Genomic DNA, 12,154 nt, shown 5'->3' with positions numbered 1-12,154 from the left:
TAAACCAAAGTCATCCTTGGCCAAAGCTAGAAACATTGATTAGTGTGTAACTTATTGATGCTTCTGGCAAGACAGTCCATAGTCTGACACGGGTGCATACAGTCAGTAGATGTGTGTGTTGTCTTCTTGTCCTCTTTGCAGGAGCCCGATGAACAGGAAGCCCCCGACGATCAAGACTCTTCACCGCCCGAGGACACGTCTCTCTACCCTCATTCTCCTGGAACCACACAGTTTCAGCAGGTCATTATCAACATATCACTTCATATTCTGGCACTTTTGAGGGATACACATTGGAAAAAAATAAAGTGCTTATATAGAGGACAAAATTAATTTGCACAAATTAAATACGAAATAATTATGGAAGTTGTAATGCAACATGTTGATGTCCAATTATTGTTGGGATAGATCAGGGGTCACCAACCTTTTTGGAACCAAGAGCTACTTCTTGGGTAGTGATTAATGCGAAGGGCTACCAGTTTGATACACACTTCAATAAATTGCCAGAAATAGCCAATTTGCTCAATTTACCTTTAACTCTATGTTATTATTAATAATTAATGATATTTACACTTAATTGAACGGTTTAAAAGAGGAGAAAACACGGAAAAAATGACAATTACATTTTGAAACATAGTTTATCTTCAATTTCGACTCTTTAAAATTGAAAAATCAACCGAAAAAAAGAAGAGAAAAACTAGCTAATTCGAATCTTTTTGAAAAAATTTAAAAAAGAATTTATGGAACATCATTAGTCATTTTTCCTGATTAAGATAAATTTTAGAATTTTGATCACATGTTTTAAATAGGTTAAAATCCGATCTGCACTTTGTTAGAATATATAACAAATTGGACCAAGCTATATTTCTAACAAAGACAAATCATTATTTCTTGATTTTTCAGAACAAAAATTTTAAAAGAAATTCAAAAGACTTTGAAATAAGATTTAAATTTGATTCTACAGATTTTCTAGATTTGCCAGAATCATTTTTTTGAATTTTAATCATAATAAGTTTGAAGAAATATTTCACAAATATTCTTCGTCGAAAAAACAGAAGCTGAAATGAAGAATTCAATTAAAATTTATTTATTATTCTTTACAATAAAAACAATTTACTTGAACATTGATTTAAATTGTCAGGAAAGAAGAGGAAGGAATTTAAAAGGTAAAAAGGTATATGTGTTTAAAAATCCTAAAATCATTTTTAGGGTTGTATTTTTTTCTCTAAAATTGTCTTTCTGAAAGTTATAAGAAGCAAAGTAAAAAAAATAATGAATTTATTTAAACAAGTGAAGACCAAGTCTTTAAAATATTTTCTTGGATTTTCAAATTGTATTTGAGTTTTGTCTCTCTTAGAATTAAAAATGTCGGGCAAAGCGAGACCAGCTTGCTAGTAAATAAATAACATTTAAAAAATAGAGGCAGCTCACTGGTAAGTGCTGCTATTTGAGCTATTTTTAGAACAGGCCAGCGGGCTACTCATCTGGTCCTTATGGGCTACCTGGTGCCCGCGGGCACCGCGTTGGTGACCCCTGGGATAGATGGTCCATTATTTAACACATTTATTTATTGAGCACCAATTGTACGCAATTCAAAGTACCGTATTTTTCGGAGTATAAGTCGCATCGGCCGAAAATGCATAATAAAGAAGGATAAAAACATATATAAGTCGCACTGGAGTATAAGTCGCATTTATTTGATAAAAGCCAACAGCAAGAATAGACATTTGAAAGGCAATTTCAAATAAATCAAGAATAGTGAACAACAGGCTGAATAAGTGTACGTTATATGAGGCATAAATAACCAACTGAGAAGGTGCCTGGTATGTTAACCTAACATATTATGGTAAGAGTCATTCAAATAATTATAACATATAGAACATGCTATACCAGGGGTCGGCAACCCGCGGCTCCGGAGCCGCATGCGGCTCTTCGACCACTCTGATGTGGCTCAGCTGCATACTTGCCGACCCTCCCGAGTTTTACGGACGTCAGTGCCTCTCCTAGTGATCTGCCGGGGTTAATATTCTCCGATTTTCACCCTAACAATTGAATTAAGAGTGTACCTTAGCGGTACTGCAATAATTGTCCTCTATAGCCTGCACAAATCGCATGACAGCCCAGCCACATGTTGTATGCAGCTACTGCTTGCTAACATAGGAGACAGCAAGGCATACTTGGTCAACAGCCACACAGCTTACACTGACGGTGGATGTTTAAAACAACTTTAAAACTGTTACGTTACAAATATGCGCCACACTGTGAACCCACACCAAAAAAGAATGACAAACACATTTCTGGAGAACCTCCGCACCGTAACACAACAAAAACACAACACAGCAAATACCCAGAATCCCATGCAGCCAGTCTACATTATACACCCCCGCTACCACCAAACCCCCCCACACATCAACACACATTGCATCGTGTCTAGCCAAAAAAAGGTATAAATATCACAATACATATTTTTATCTGATAAATGATAGATTATGGGGGTTTTTTATACCTTGTTTCTTCCTGTGTATTGAGGACTCAAAAACCTAAATGAATGTCCTGAAGTGTTTGTACAACTGACGCCTGGTGCTCTCTGCAGTTAAGTAAATGTCGTAACGTTTTGTCCACTTGTCTCCCCCCCCCCCCATCGTTTGACAGAACAACCACCCTCACGGACAGCCGTACACGGGCCCCGCCGCACAGCACATGAACAACCCCCAGCGCCCAGGCCCCGCCTCGGCGCCCACTCCCGGCCCCGCCTCGGTGCAGACCCCGCCGCCCGCCCCGGCCCCCGCCCCCGCCCCCACTTCCGGCCCCGCTCCCGGCTCGGGCCCGAGAGCACAAGAGAACTGGGAGAGCACAGAGGAGGTGGCTCCGGCTCCCGCCTCAACCCCGGCTCCCGCCCCGACCCCGGCTCCCGCCGCCCCGCCCAAGGAGTAACTTCTCCCGCCCGCCATGCCAGGCCCGCACCGACACCTCCTCTGCTGTGCCTCTTTACTCTCATGTTCTCTTCTCGCTCTCTTTGGTTCTCTCCTCTCTTCAGAGCCTGGCCAGCAGGAGGAGGGGCCCTTGCGCTACACGGGGGGGGCGGGGCCTGCTGAGCGCAGGGAGTAGATTTAAGAGTTCTAAATAAAGAAAATTAACCCAGAGCTGGCGATGATGATGATGATAAAAAAGGTGTACATAATATTATGTTAATGTTTCTGACTGTTGGGATCGCCCAGTAGCATAACTGTGTGGTTTGCTGTTGGGAGAGCTTGCGGATTTAATATGAACGACACACAAAAAATGGATATTATACCAAGAACCCACCAGAAGACAAGAAATCCTCCGTCATCGCCCACAGTTCAAGTTTGTTCCGCCATTGGATGCTTTATCGGTCATTCAACTGTAGAAGACGAAGAAGGACACTGCATTGTTATCATAATTATTCTTTAAGCTCCTCAACGACTCACCAGCCGCGTGGCTGCTTTTAGCGAGACATGCGGAAGGAAGGAAGCAAGTTGAGTTTTACGGTGTTTTGAGGTGAAAACGTTCCGAGAATCTTTGCCTTTCTTTGTTTTGTTTTTTCCCCCCTGAAGCTCCAGTCAAAATGCTGTAACATTTTAGCATGGCTTTGTCACCACATTAGTGTGTAGCCCAAACAACCTGAAGCTCTCCTTTTTTCTACTCCTCTCCAATGACAAGATTTTTCTTTCAACCAATGTATGACTTAAGTGGCTTTTTTCCAATTGCACATATAATATTAATATCCTCCAAACGTCACATTTTGGCAGCCCGGTGTTCCAGTGGGATTAGACGGCTTATAGCTAATAGGAGAAAACAAGAAATCCAAACATATGCAACAAATAGACTGTCTTTTTTTTTTTTTTTTTTTCTGTTTTCAGCCGAGCCCTGTATTTTTTTTTTTATTTTTTTTTTTTTACAATCACCTGTGTCGCCTAGTGGCTGCCAACCATTGTCACATCCCAGCCAGGGTTCAGGGGTGGCAGACAGGCGGCTGGTTAGTCAATGTTGCAACATTCACTGACTTGTACTTCTGTAGGAGTAAAAGGTAAAAACATCAGTAAATACTGTATTTAATTGGTAACTTGAATGCGTGGTTGTTGTTTTTTTTCCTTCTTTTTGTCTAAAACATACCAAATACTCCTGCAAATGAAAATATTCTGCCCACCGTATTATATTTAAATATTTTTGCTCTTATTTTATAGAATTTATTTTGTTGTATTTCACAAAAAAAAAATAGAATTTGATTTACGAAAAGGAACATTTTTGTCCTTGGTGTTATTTTTAAAGATATTGACTGTACAGAGTTCTAATCTGCGCCCTGTTTTTTTGCCGACTTTTGTTTTGGCCATGGTGTGTGACGTTGAATTCTGGAGCTACAGTCGCGATGTGGACTTTCACTTTGTGAGGTTTTTTTTTTGTGCACAGAAATATAACAAACAAAAAAAGACAAAAAGCATTGCGCCCTTAGCAAATAAAGAACATTGACTCTTGTCTGTGTCAATCATTGGCTGCTCTAAAAGTTTTGAGGTGGTTGCTTTGTGCAGCCTAGCATTTTACAGAACATTAAATACAATTCTGAAAATGACAAAAAAACACTAGACATTTGAGTCTTCCTGCAAGGATATTTGTATGTGTAGTATAAACATGATTTAAAATGTACAGCATGGCTATACTATTTAGTAGAGATGTCCGATAACGGCCTGCCGATATTATCGGCCGATATATGCGTTAAAATGTAATATCGGAAATTATCGGTATCGGGGTTTTTTTTATCGGTATCTTTTTTTTTTGTTTTTTTTAATTAAATCAACATAAAAATATACACTTACAATTAGTGCACCAACCCAAAAAACCTCCCTCCCCCATTTACACTCATTCACACAAAAGGGTTGTTTCTTTCTGTTATTAATATTCTGCTTCCTACATTATATATCAATATATATCAATACAGTCTGCAAGGGATACAGTCCGTAAGCACACATGATTGTGCGTGCTGCTGGTCCACTAATAGTACTAACCTTTAACAGTTAATTTTACTAATTTTCATTCATTACTAGTTTCTATAACTGTTTTTATATTGTACTTTTTTATTCAAGAAAATGTTTTTAATTTATCTTATTTTACTATTTTTTTTAAAAGACCTTATCTTCACCATACCTGGTTGTCCAAATTAGGCATAATGTGTTAATTCCACGACTGCATATATCGGTTGATATCAGTATTGGTTGATATCGGTAATTAAAGAGTTGGACAATATCAGGATATCGGCAAAAAGCCATTATCGGACATCCCTACTATTTAGTGCATGTAGATGTATTGCAATCGGGCTGGATTTGTTCAAGGTCCAAGTGCAGAAAGCAATCATAAATAACAGCATATATTAAAAAAAAAAAAAGCACTATAGCGCAGACCTAGGTCAAGCCAGTAAGTCTTGAAAAATGACTAAATCCAGACTGACCTGGATGACACCCAAACCCTTATCCTATTTCTGACGTCTCCTGACAGCTAAACCAAAATGAACCTGAACTTAGATAGAACACATTATCCCCTGGTGGAGGTATTGATGCAGTGCAGGTAGAAAAGTCAACATGCACTCATTAAAGCTGTGTGGATCCAGCCTTAAGTGAAAAGCTCATCTTTGCACAAATGTTAAGAATGAGTAAACAATTTGTTTTGGTATAAATTGTATTTTTATTTTCAACACATTAGACCTAGTTCTCCTTCTCCTGGACTGTCTTGGTTCCACGCAGTCTTCCGGTACGACGGGCAGCGATGAGACCGACCTTGCGACCAGCGGGGGCGTCCCTCCTGATGGTGGAGGGCTTGCCAATGTGCTGATGGTTACCACCTCCGAATGGATGCTCCACAGGCTGGGTGGAGGAGAGCAAGGGTCACTTTCAAGTAGCGTGGTGGTGCTCAGCGGCCGCAGCGTTGGGACACTTACGTTCATGGCCACACCACGGACACGAGGCCAGCAGTTCCTCTTGGCCTTATATTTGTGGTAGGCGCGACCTGCCTTCAGGATGGGCTTGTCAATACGACCGCCACCGGCAACCACGCCTACAAGAGCAGAGAGAAATCATTCCAGCGACGCTCCAAAGGGTCGTGTGATGCGATTTGTAACAAGTAGCCTCACCGATGACAGCTCTGTTGGCGGAGGAGATGACTTTCTTGGAGCCAGAGGGCAGCTTCACTCTGGACTTCTTGGTCTCCGGGTTGTGGGAGATGACCGTGGCGTAGTTTCCAGACGCACGGGCCAGCTTGCCTCGGTCGCCGGGCTTCTCCTCCAGGCAGCAGATAATTGTGCCCTCTGGCATGGTGCCGACGGGCAGGACGTTGCCAATGTTGAGCTGGGCTGTAGGAGGACGTACGTCAGACAAGTCCTCCACGACGCTGCACTTGGACCAATCAATGCATCTTTGCAGCGTTATCCACCTCTGCATGTTTAGGGGTGGGGCCTGCTACATTTAGATCGCTACCAATTTCCAGTACTAATTGTTTTTCATAATAAAATCTATTTTTTTATTGCAACATTAAAAAATTTGATGATTACCATATTTTTCGGACTATAAGTCGCAGTTTTTTTCATAGTTTGGCCGGGGGTGCGACTTATACTCAGGAGCGACTTATGTGTGAAATGATTAACACATTAGCGTAAAATATCAAATATTATTATTGATCTCATTCACGTAAGAGACGAGGCGAATGTCAGCAATCGCCACACACACGTCAACCAATAACAATTCAGCGGGGGCGGGTCATGGCAGAAGTGCATTATGGGTCATGGGATGCTAGCTGCTACTACGTCCGTAGCTATAAAAATGGATCATTTCAACATTGGCGGTAACTTTTAAAAACTGAGAAGGGCTGAACAAAAATGGCACCGAAAAAGAAATCATATTCTGCAATAAGATGCTTTTAGTAGCCATCCACAAGCTTCTTGCTTGAATTCTTGACCACTCCTCTTGACAAAATTGGTGCAGATCAGCTAAATGTGTTGGTTTTCCGACATGGACTTGTTTCTTCAGCATTGTCCACACGTTTAAGTCAGGACTTTGGGAAGGCCATTCTAAAACCTTCATTCTAGCCTGATTTAGCCATTCCTTTACCACTTTTGACATGTGTTTGGGGTCATTGTCCTGTTGGAACACCCAACTGCGCCCAAGACCCAACTTCCGGGCTGATGATTTGAGCTTGTCCTGAAGAATTTGGAGGTAATCCTCTTTTTTCATTGTCCCATTGTGGCCAAAAAGCTCAATTTTTGTTTCATCTGACCACAGAACTTTCCTCCAGAAGGTCTTATCTTTGTCCATGTGATGTCAGATGAAACAAAAATGGAGCTGTTGGGCCACAATACCCAGCAATATGTTTGGAGGAGAAAAGGTGAGGCCTTTAATCCCGGGAACACCATTCCTACCGTCAAGCATGGTGGTGGTAGTATTATGCTCTGGGCCTGTTTTAATGGAACTGGTGCTTTAAATGGGACAATGAAAAAGGAGGATTACCTCCAAATTCTTCGAGACAACCTAAAATCATCAACCCGGAGGTTGGGTCTTGGGCGCAGTTGGGTGTTTTTTGTGACAAATATGTGCTCCAATCACTATCACAAAAAAATAAGAGTTGTAGAAAGTATTGGAAACTCAATAAAGCCATGAAATTATGTTCTTTACAAGTGTATGTAAACTTTTGATCACGACTGTATATACACTACCGTTCAAAAGTTTGGGGTCACATTGAAATGTCCTTATTTTTGAAGGAAAAGCACTGTACTTTTCAATGAAGATAACTTTGAACTAGTCTTAACTTTAAAGAAATACACTCTATACATTGCTAATGTGGTAAATGACTATTCTAGCTGCAAATGTCTGGTTTTTGGTGCAATATCTACATAGGTGTATAGAGGCCCATTTCCAGCAACTATCACTCCAGTGTTCTAATGGTACAATGTGTTTGCTCATTGGCTCAGAAGGCTAATTGATTATTAGAAAACCTTTGTGCAATCATGTTCACACATCTGAAAACACTTTAGCTCGTTACAGAAGCTACAAAACTGACCTTCCTTTGAGCAGATTGAGTTTCTGGAGCATCACATTTGTGGGGTCAATTAAACGCTCAAAATGGCCAGAAAAAGAGAACTTTCATCTGAAACTCGACAGTCTATTCTTGTTCTTAGAAATGAAGGCTATTCCACAAAATTGTTTGGGTGACCCCAAACTTTTGAACGGTAGTGTATATACTAGGGGTGTAACGGTACGTGTATTTGTATTGGACCGTTTCGGTACGGCGGTTACGGTTCGGAGGTGTACCGAACGAGTTTCCACAAGGACATATTAAGTAGCGTAACGCACGTTGTGTAAACAATGCACAACACACGGCATGCTAGCAGCTAACGGGCTAGGATAGACTGACCATACGTCCTCTTTTCACCGGACATGTCCTCTTTTGCGGAGTTTCTTAAATGCCTCAAATGAATTTGAGTTAGGGTTGCGTGTATTTTCAATGTACGTTGAGGGTTAAGAAGGGGTTGAAAACAAAACAAATTGTGAGCGCAGCAGCATTGGTGAGGGAGGGGCAGAGACAGAGAGAGCGAGAGAGTTATGATAAACGCGCATGTGTCGCCAGGCTCTGCTTTTTATCCATAGATTTATCACGTTTAATTTTTTATTATCTATAGCAGGGGTGTCAAAAGTGTGCCATTTGCGGCCCACAGCTAATGTTTTAAAGGCCCACGGCACATTCTAAAAATACTATTCAAATAAACAAAAATATAACAAAAGTGACATAAAAAAGCTTAAAGGTTAAATGTAATTTAGAAAAAGTTGCAATGTTGACTAATAAAACAAAGCTGTTTTTTTCTCCTTTCAAACTGTCATTGCTCAAAACATAATATTGAATCAAAATCAATGTTTTTATGAATTATTGACCTATCCAAGGTTCCCATTACTTCACATCAAATATTCCACTAAGACAAATATTTTTGGTGGAAGATTTTGCAAATTTGGTAAATAAATGACCCAAAACTTTATATTTTATTGTTTTCTTACTGTGCCGAAAATGAACCGAACCGTGACCTCTAAACCGAGGTACGTACCCAACCGAATTTTTTGTGTACACCCCTAATATACACACATACATACACAAGTATCAGCAACATGTTATCTTCTTGATATCGGATAGTATGCTGTATAATGTTTGGCCACTCTGTGATAATTAAATGTAGTGTCTTACCCTTCTTGCCACAGTAGATGAATTGTCCTGTGTGAATTCCCTCAGCGGCGATGAAGAGCTCGGTCCTCTTTTTGAAGCGATAAGGGTCCCGGAACGTCACCTTGGCGAGGGGGGCGCCACGGCCGGGATCGTGGATGATATCCTGGAAGGTGGGTAAGAGCGATGAAGCAACAGTTTGGAGTAGGTGTACATATGTACCTGCCAGGACAGTACCTTGACAATTCCCTTGATGTAGCCATGGCGTTCTGCAAAGTCAATGTGGCGGAGTTTGGCCGCTCCTTTTCTGTGTTTAACGTGGGCTTTAAACACGGAGCCCGCACCTTTTCTTTGTCCCCTGATCACACGTCCCATCGTGAACTGCAACACAGACGCCATTAAATTAACGAGTGTCATCATTTGTATTCAAGTTAGCTGCTAACGCTAGCTTGCTAACTACCGGTGTCTTGACTAATTTGGCCCAGTGATACTAGCTAGTGTCCCTAACTCTTGTTATAGTGACAAAATATGCGCTAATTTAAATAATTTAGCTAGTCAAACATTTATATGTTGTCATTATTTGCACAAATACAAGGCGGCGGCTAGCCGCTTAGCTCACTCACACCGCAACAAGGCCATGTCACCCATAGGCCACACACATAACTCTTAAAACACTATATTTTAACATATTTGGTGATAAATATCCCCTGTGTCGCCTTCGCTAAGAAGTCCAGCGTCCCCTTAGATGTTTTTACGTAGAGGATGGCTTGTAAAAGTCGTGATTTGAAGGAGATTTTCGCATGCGAGTGAGACGGACATTACATACCTAAACTCAGTTGACGGAAAGAGGAAGTTAGCCAGCACTAGCCGAGGTTTTCTTCCGGAGGAGTTGAAAGGAATGCTGGGAAATGTAGTTTACGATCGCTGTAGCGATAAAAGGAGCTATTGCGGTGGTTAAATAGTTTATTAGAGGCGTTTTAGGAGACACATATCAGTTCGGTAATACATGTAAAAGGTGAAATAAGAAAGTGTTAAATTATTGTACTATATTTTATATTATGCGACGAAAAGGCTTATTAGCTGTGCAAGTGTAAATAAACTACAAAGATGGCAGAATGGTTTACTGAACACGTCATTATCAGTGCTGTATTAGCACTTAATTATTCATTTTTTAAAATGTATCTCCTTCATTGATGTGCATCTTTGATCGATAAACAATTATACCTCAATCATGCAATTACACATTTACACACCAATGCCTGAGAAGGAGCAGGATGAACAAAAATCTTACATTTTCTGCCCCCTTCAACGTAGTCTTACTTAATGGATATCATACAAACCAACAAATACATCCAAATATAATGAAAACAAACAAAAAAACACAACAAGTGCAAATCTTCATGAAGTACAAACCGAACAAAAATAAAAGTAATATACACCTCACGGGATGATACAAAACAAATACAAAACCAGGCAAAAAATAAGTAAAATAATAAATATAAAGCAAAATGTAAACACTTATGGCTGTCCATATGATTTTATTGTTCTGTCTTTATATATTTTTTTCAATTGGAATATATTTTTACAGTCTTTGATCTCATTGTAAAGAGAATTCCATAGTTTAACCCCCACCACTGATATATACACATTTGTTTTAAAGTTGTCCTTGAATACTGATGTTGGAAATGACCTTTTCTTCTATGCTCTTCATTCTCAGAAGTGATGACAAACATTTTTTGTAAATTTGCTGGTAATGTTTTACTTTTAGCCTTGAACATGACACATAATGTCTGTAACTTTACTAGCGCCTGTAATTTCAATAAAGCAGAATTAATAAATAATATGTTAGTGTGTTCTAAGTAATCTACTTTATGTATAATCCTTATAGCTCTTTTCTGTAGTTGCTACAATGCCTTTATGTTACTCTTATATGTGTTCCCCCACACTTTATGTTACTCTTATGTGTGTTCCCCCACACTTCCACACAGTAGCTGATATATGACAATATAAGTGCAGAATACAATATACGCATTTAAAATCTAACACATATTTTACCTTGTTTAACATAAAAATACTCTTAGACATCTTTTTCCGTACATGTGCAATATGAGATTTCCATGTCAGACCGTCATCCAGTATCACTCCTAAAAATCCCTTTCAATATCAATTCCATCTATTGACAGTTTGATAATTTCCTCCCTTTTCCTCTTACAAAAAATCATAAACTTTTTTTTTTTTTTTACATTTAATGATAATTTATTGACATCAAACCATCTCTTAAGTTTAATCATTTCCTGTTCAATAATGTTTGATAACACTTTTAAGTAGGGATGTCCGATATTATCGGCCGATAAATGCGTTAAAATGCAATATCGGAAATTATCGGTATCGTTTTTTTTAATTATCTGTATCATTTTTTTTTTAATTTATTTTTTTTTTTTTAAAAATTAAATCAACGTAAAAAACACAAGATACACTTACAATTAGTGCACCAACCCAAAAAACCTCCCTCCCCCCATTTCTTTCTGTTATCAATATTTTGGTTCCTACATTATATATCAATATATATCAATACAGTCTGCAAGGGATACAGTCCGTAAGCACACATGATTGTGCGTGCTGCTGGTCCACTAATAGTACTAACCTTTAACAGTTAATTTCACTCATTTTCATTAATTACTAGTTTCTATGTAACTGTTTTTATATTGTTTTACTTTCTTTTTTATTCAAGAAAATGTTTTTAATTTAGTTATCTTATTTTATTATTATTTTTTAAAAGCACCTTATCTTCACCATACATGGTTGTCCAAATTAGACATAATAATGTGTTAATTCCACGACTGCATATATCGGTTGATATCGGTATCGGTTGATATCGGTATCGGTAATTAAAGAGTTGGACAATATCGGAATATCGGATATCGGCAAAAAGCCATTATCGGACATCCCT

At 39.2% G+C, this 12,154-nt stretch overlaps 2 protein-coding genes across 6 annotated transcripts in view; one reads left to right on the top strand and one right to left on the bottom strand.

Annotated features, from left to right (window-relative positions):
• The window catches only part of usp9 (ubiquitin specific peptidase 9), a 71,996-nt gene extending 67,915 nt beyond the window's left edge, over nt 1–4,081 (top strand). For all 5 annotated transcript variants that reach the window (XM_062061705.1, XM_062061703.1, XM_062061702.1 and 2 more), the window contains 2 exons: nt 142–240; nt 2,650–4,081. In XM_062061705.1, coding sequence (XP_061917689.1) covers nt 142–240; nt 2,650–2,931 — 381 coding nt within the window. In that variant the 3' untranslated portion in view covers nt 2,932–4,081. The remainder of the gene's footprint in view (nt 1–141; nt 241–2,649) is intronic.
• A 1,586-nt stretch (nt 4,082–5,667) lies between these two features.
• On the bottom strand, nt 5,668–10,164 carry rpl8 (ribosomal protein L8). Its single transcript, XM_062061700.1, has 6 exons — nt 10,031–10,164; nt 9,442–9,585; nt 9,229–9,370; nt 6,137–6,355; nt 5,945–6,060; nt 5,668–5,870 (listed from the first exon to the last, which is right to left on the bottom strand). Exons 2-6 carry the CDS (start codon nt 9,577–9,579, stop codon nt 5,712–5,714), a joined length of 774 nt encoding a protein of 257 aa, XP_061917684.1. The 5' UTR covers nt 9,580–9,585; nt 10,031–10,164; the 3' UTR covers nt 5,668–5,711.
• Nucleotides 10,165–12,154: the final 1,990 nt, after the last annotated feature.

This window comes from Entelurus aequoreus, linkage group LG10, assembly GCF_033978785.1.
Source record: "Entelurus aequoreus isolate RoL-2023_Sb linkage group LG10, RoL_Eaeq_v1.1, whole genome shotgun sequence".
Taxonomy (NCBI): Eukaryota; Metazoa; Chordata; class Actinopteri; order Syngnathiformes; family Syngnathidae; genus Entelurus; species Entelurus aequoreus.
The sequence above is the reverse complement of the archived record's forward strand: the minus strand, read 5'-3'. Positions and strand labels throughout refer to the sequence as shown.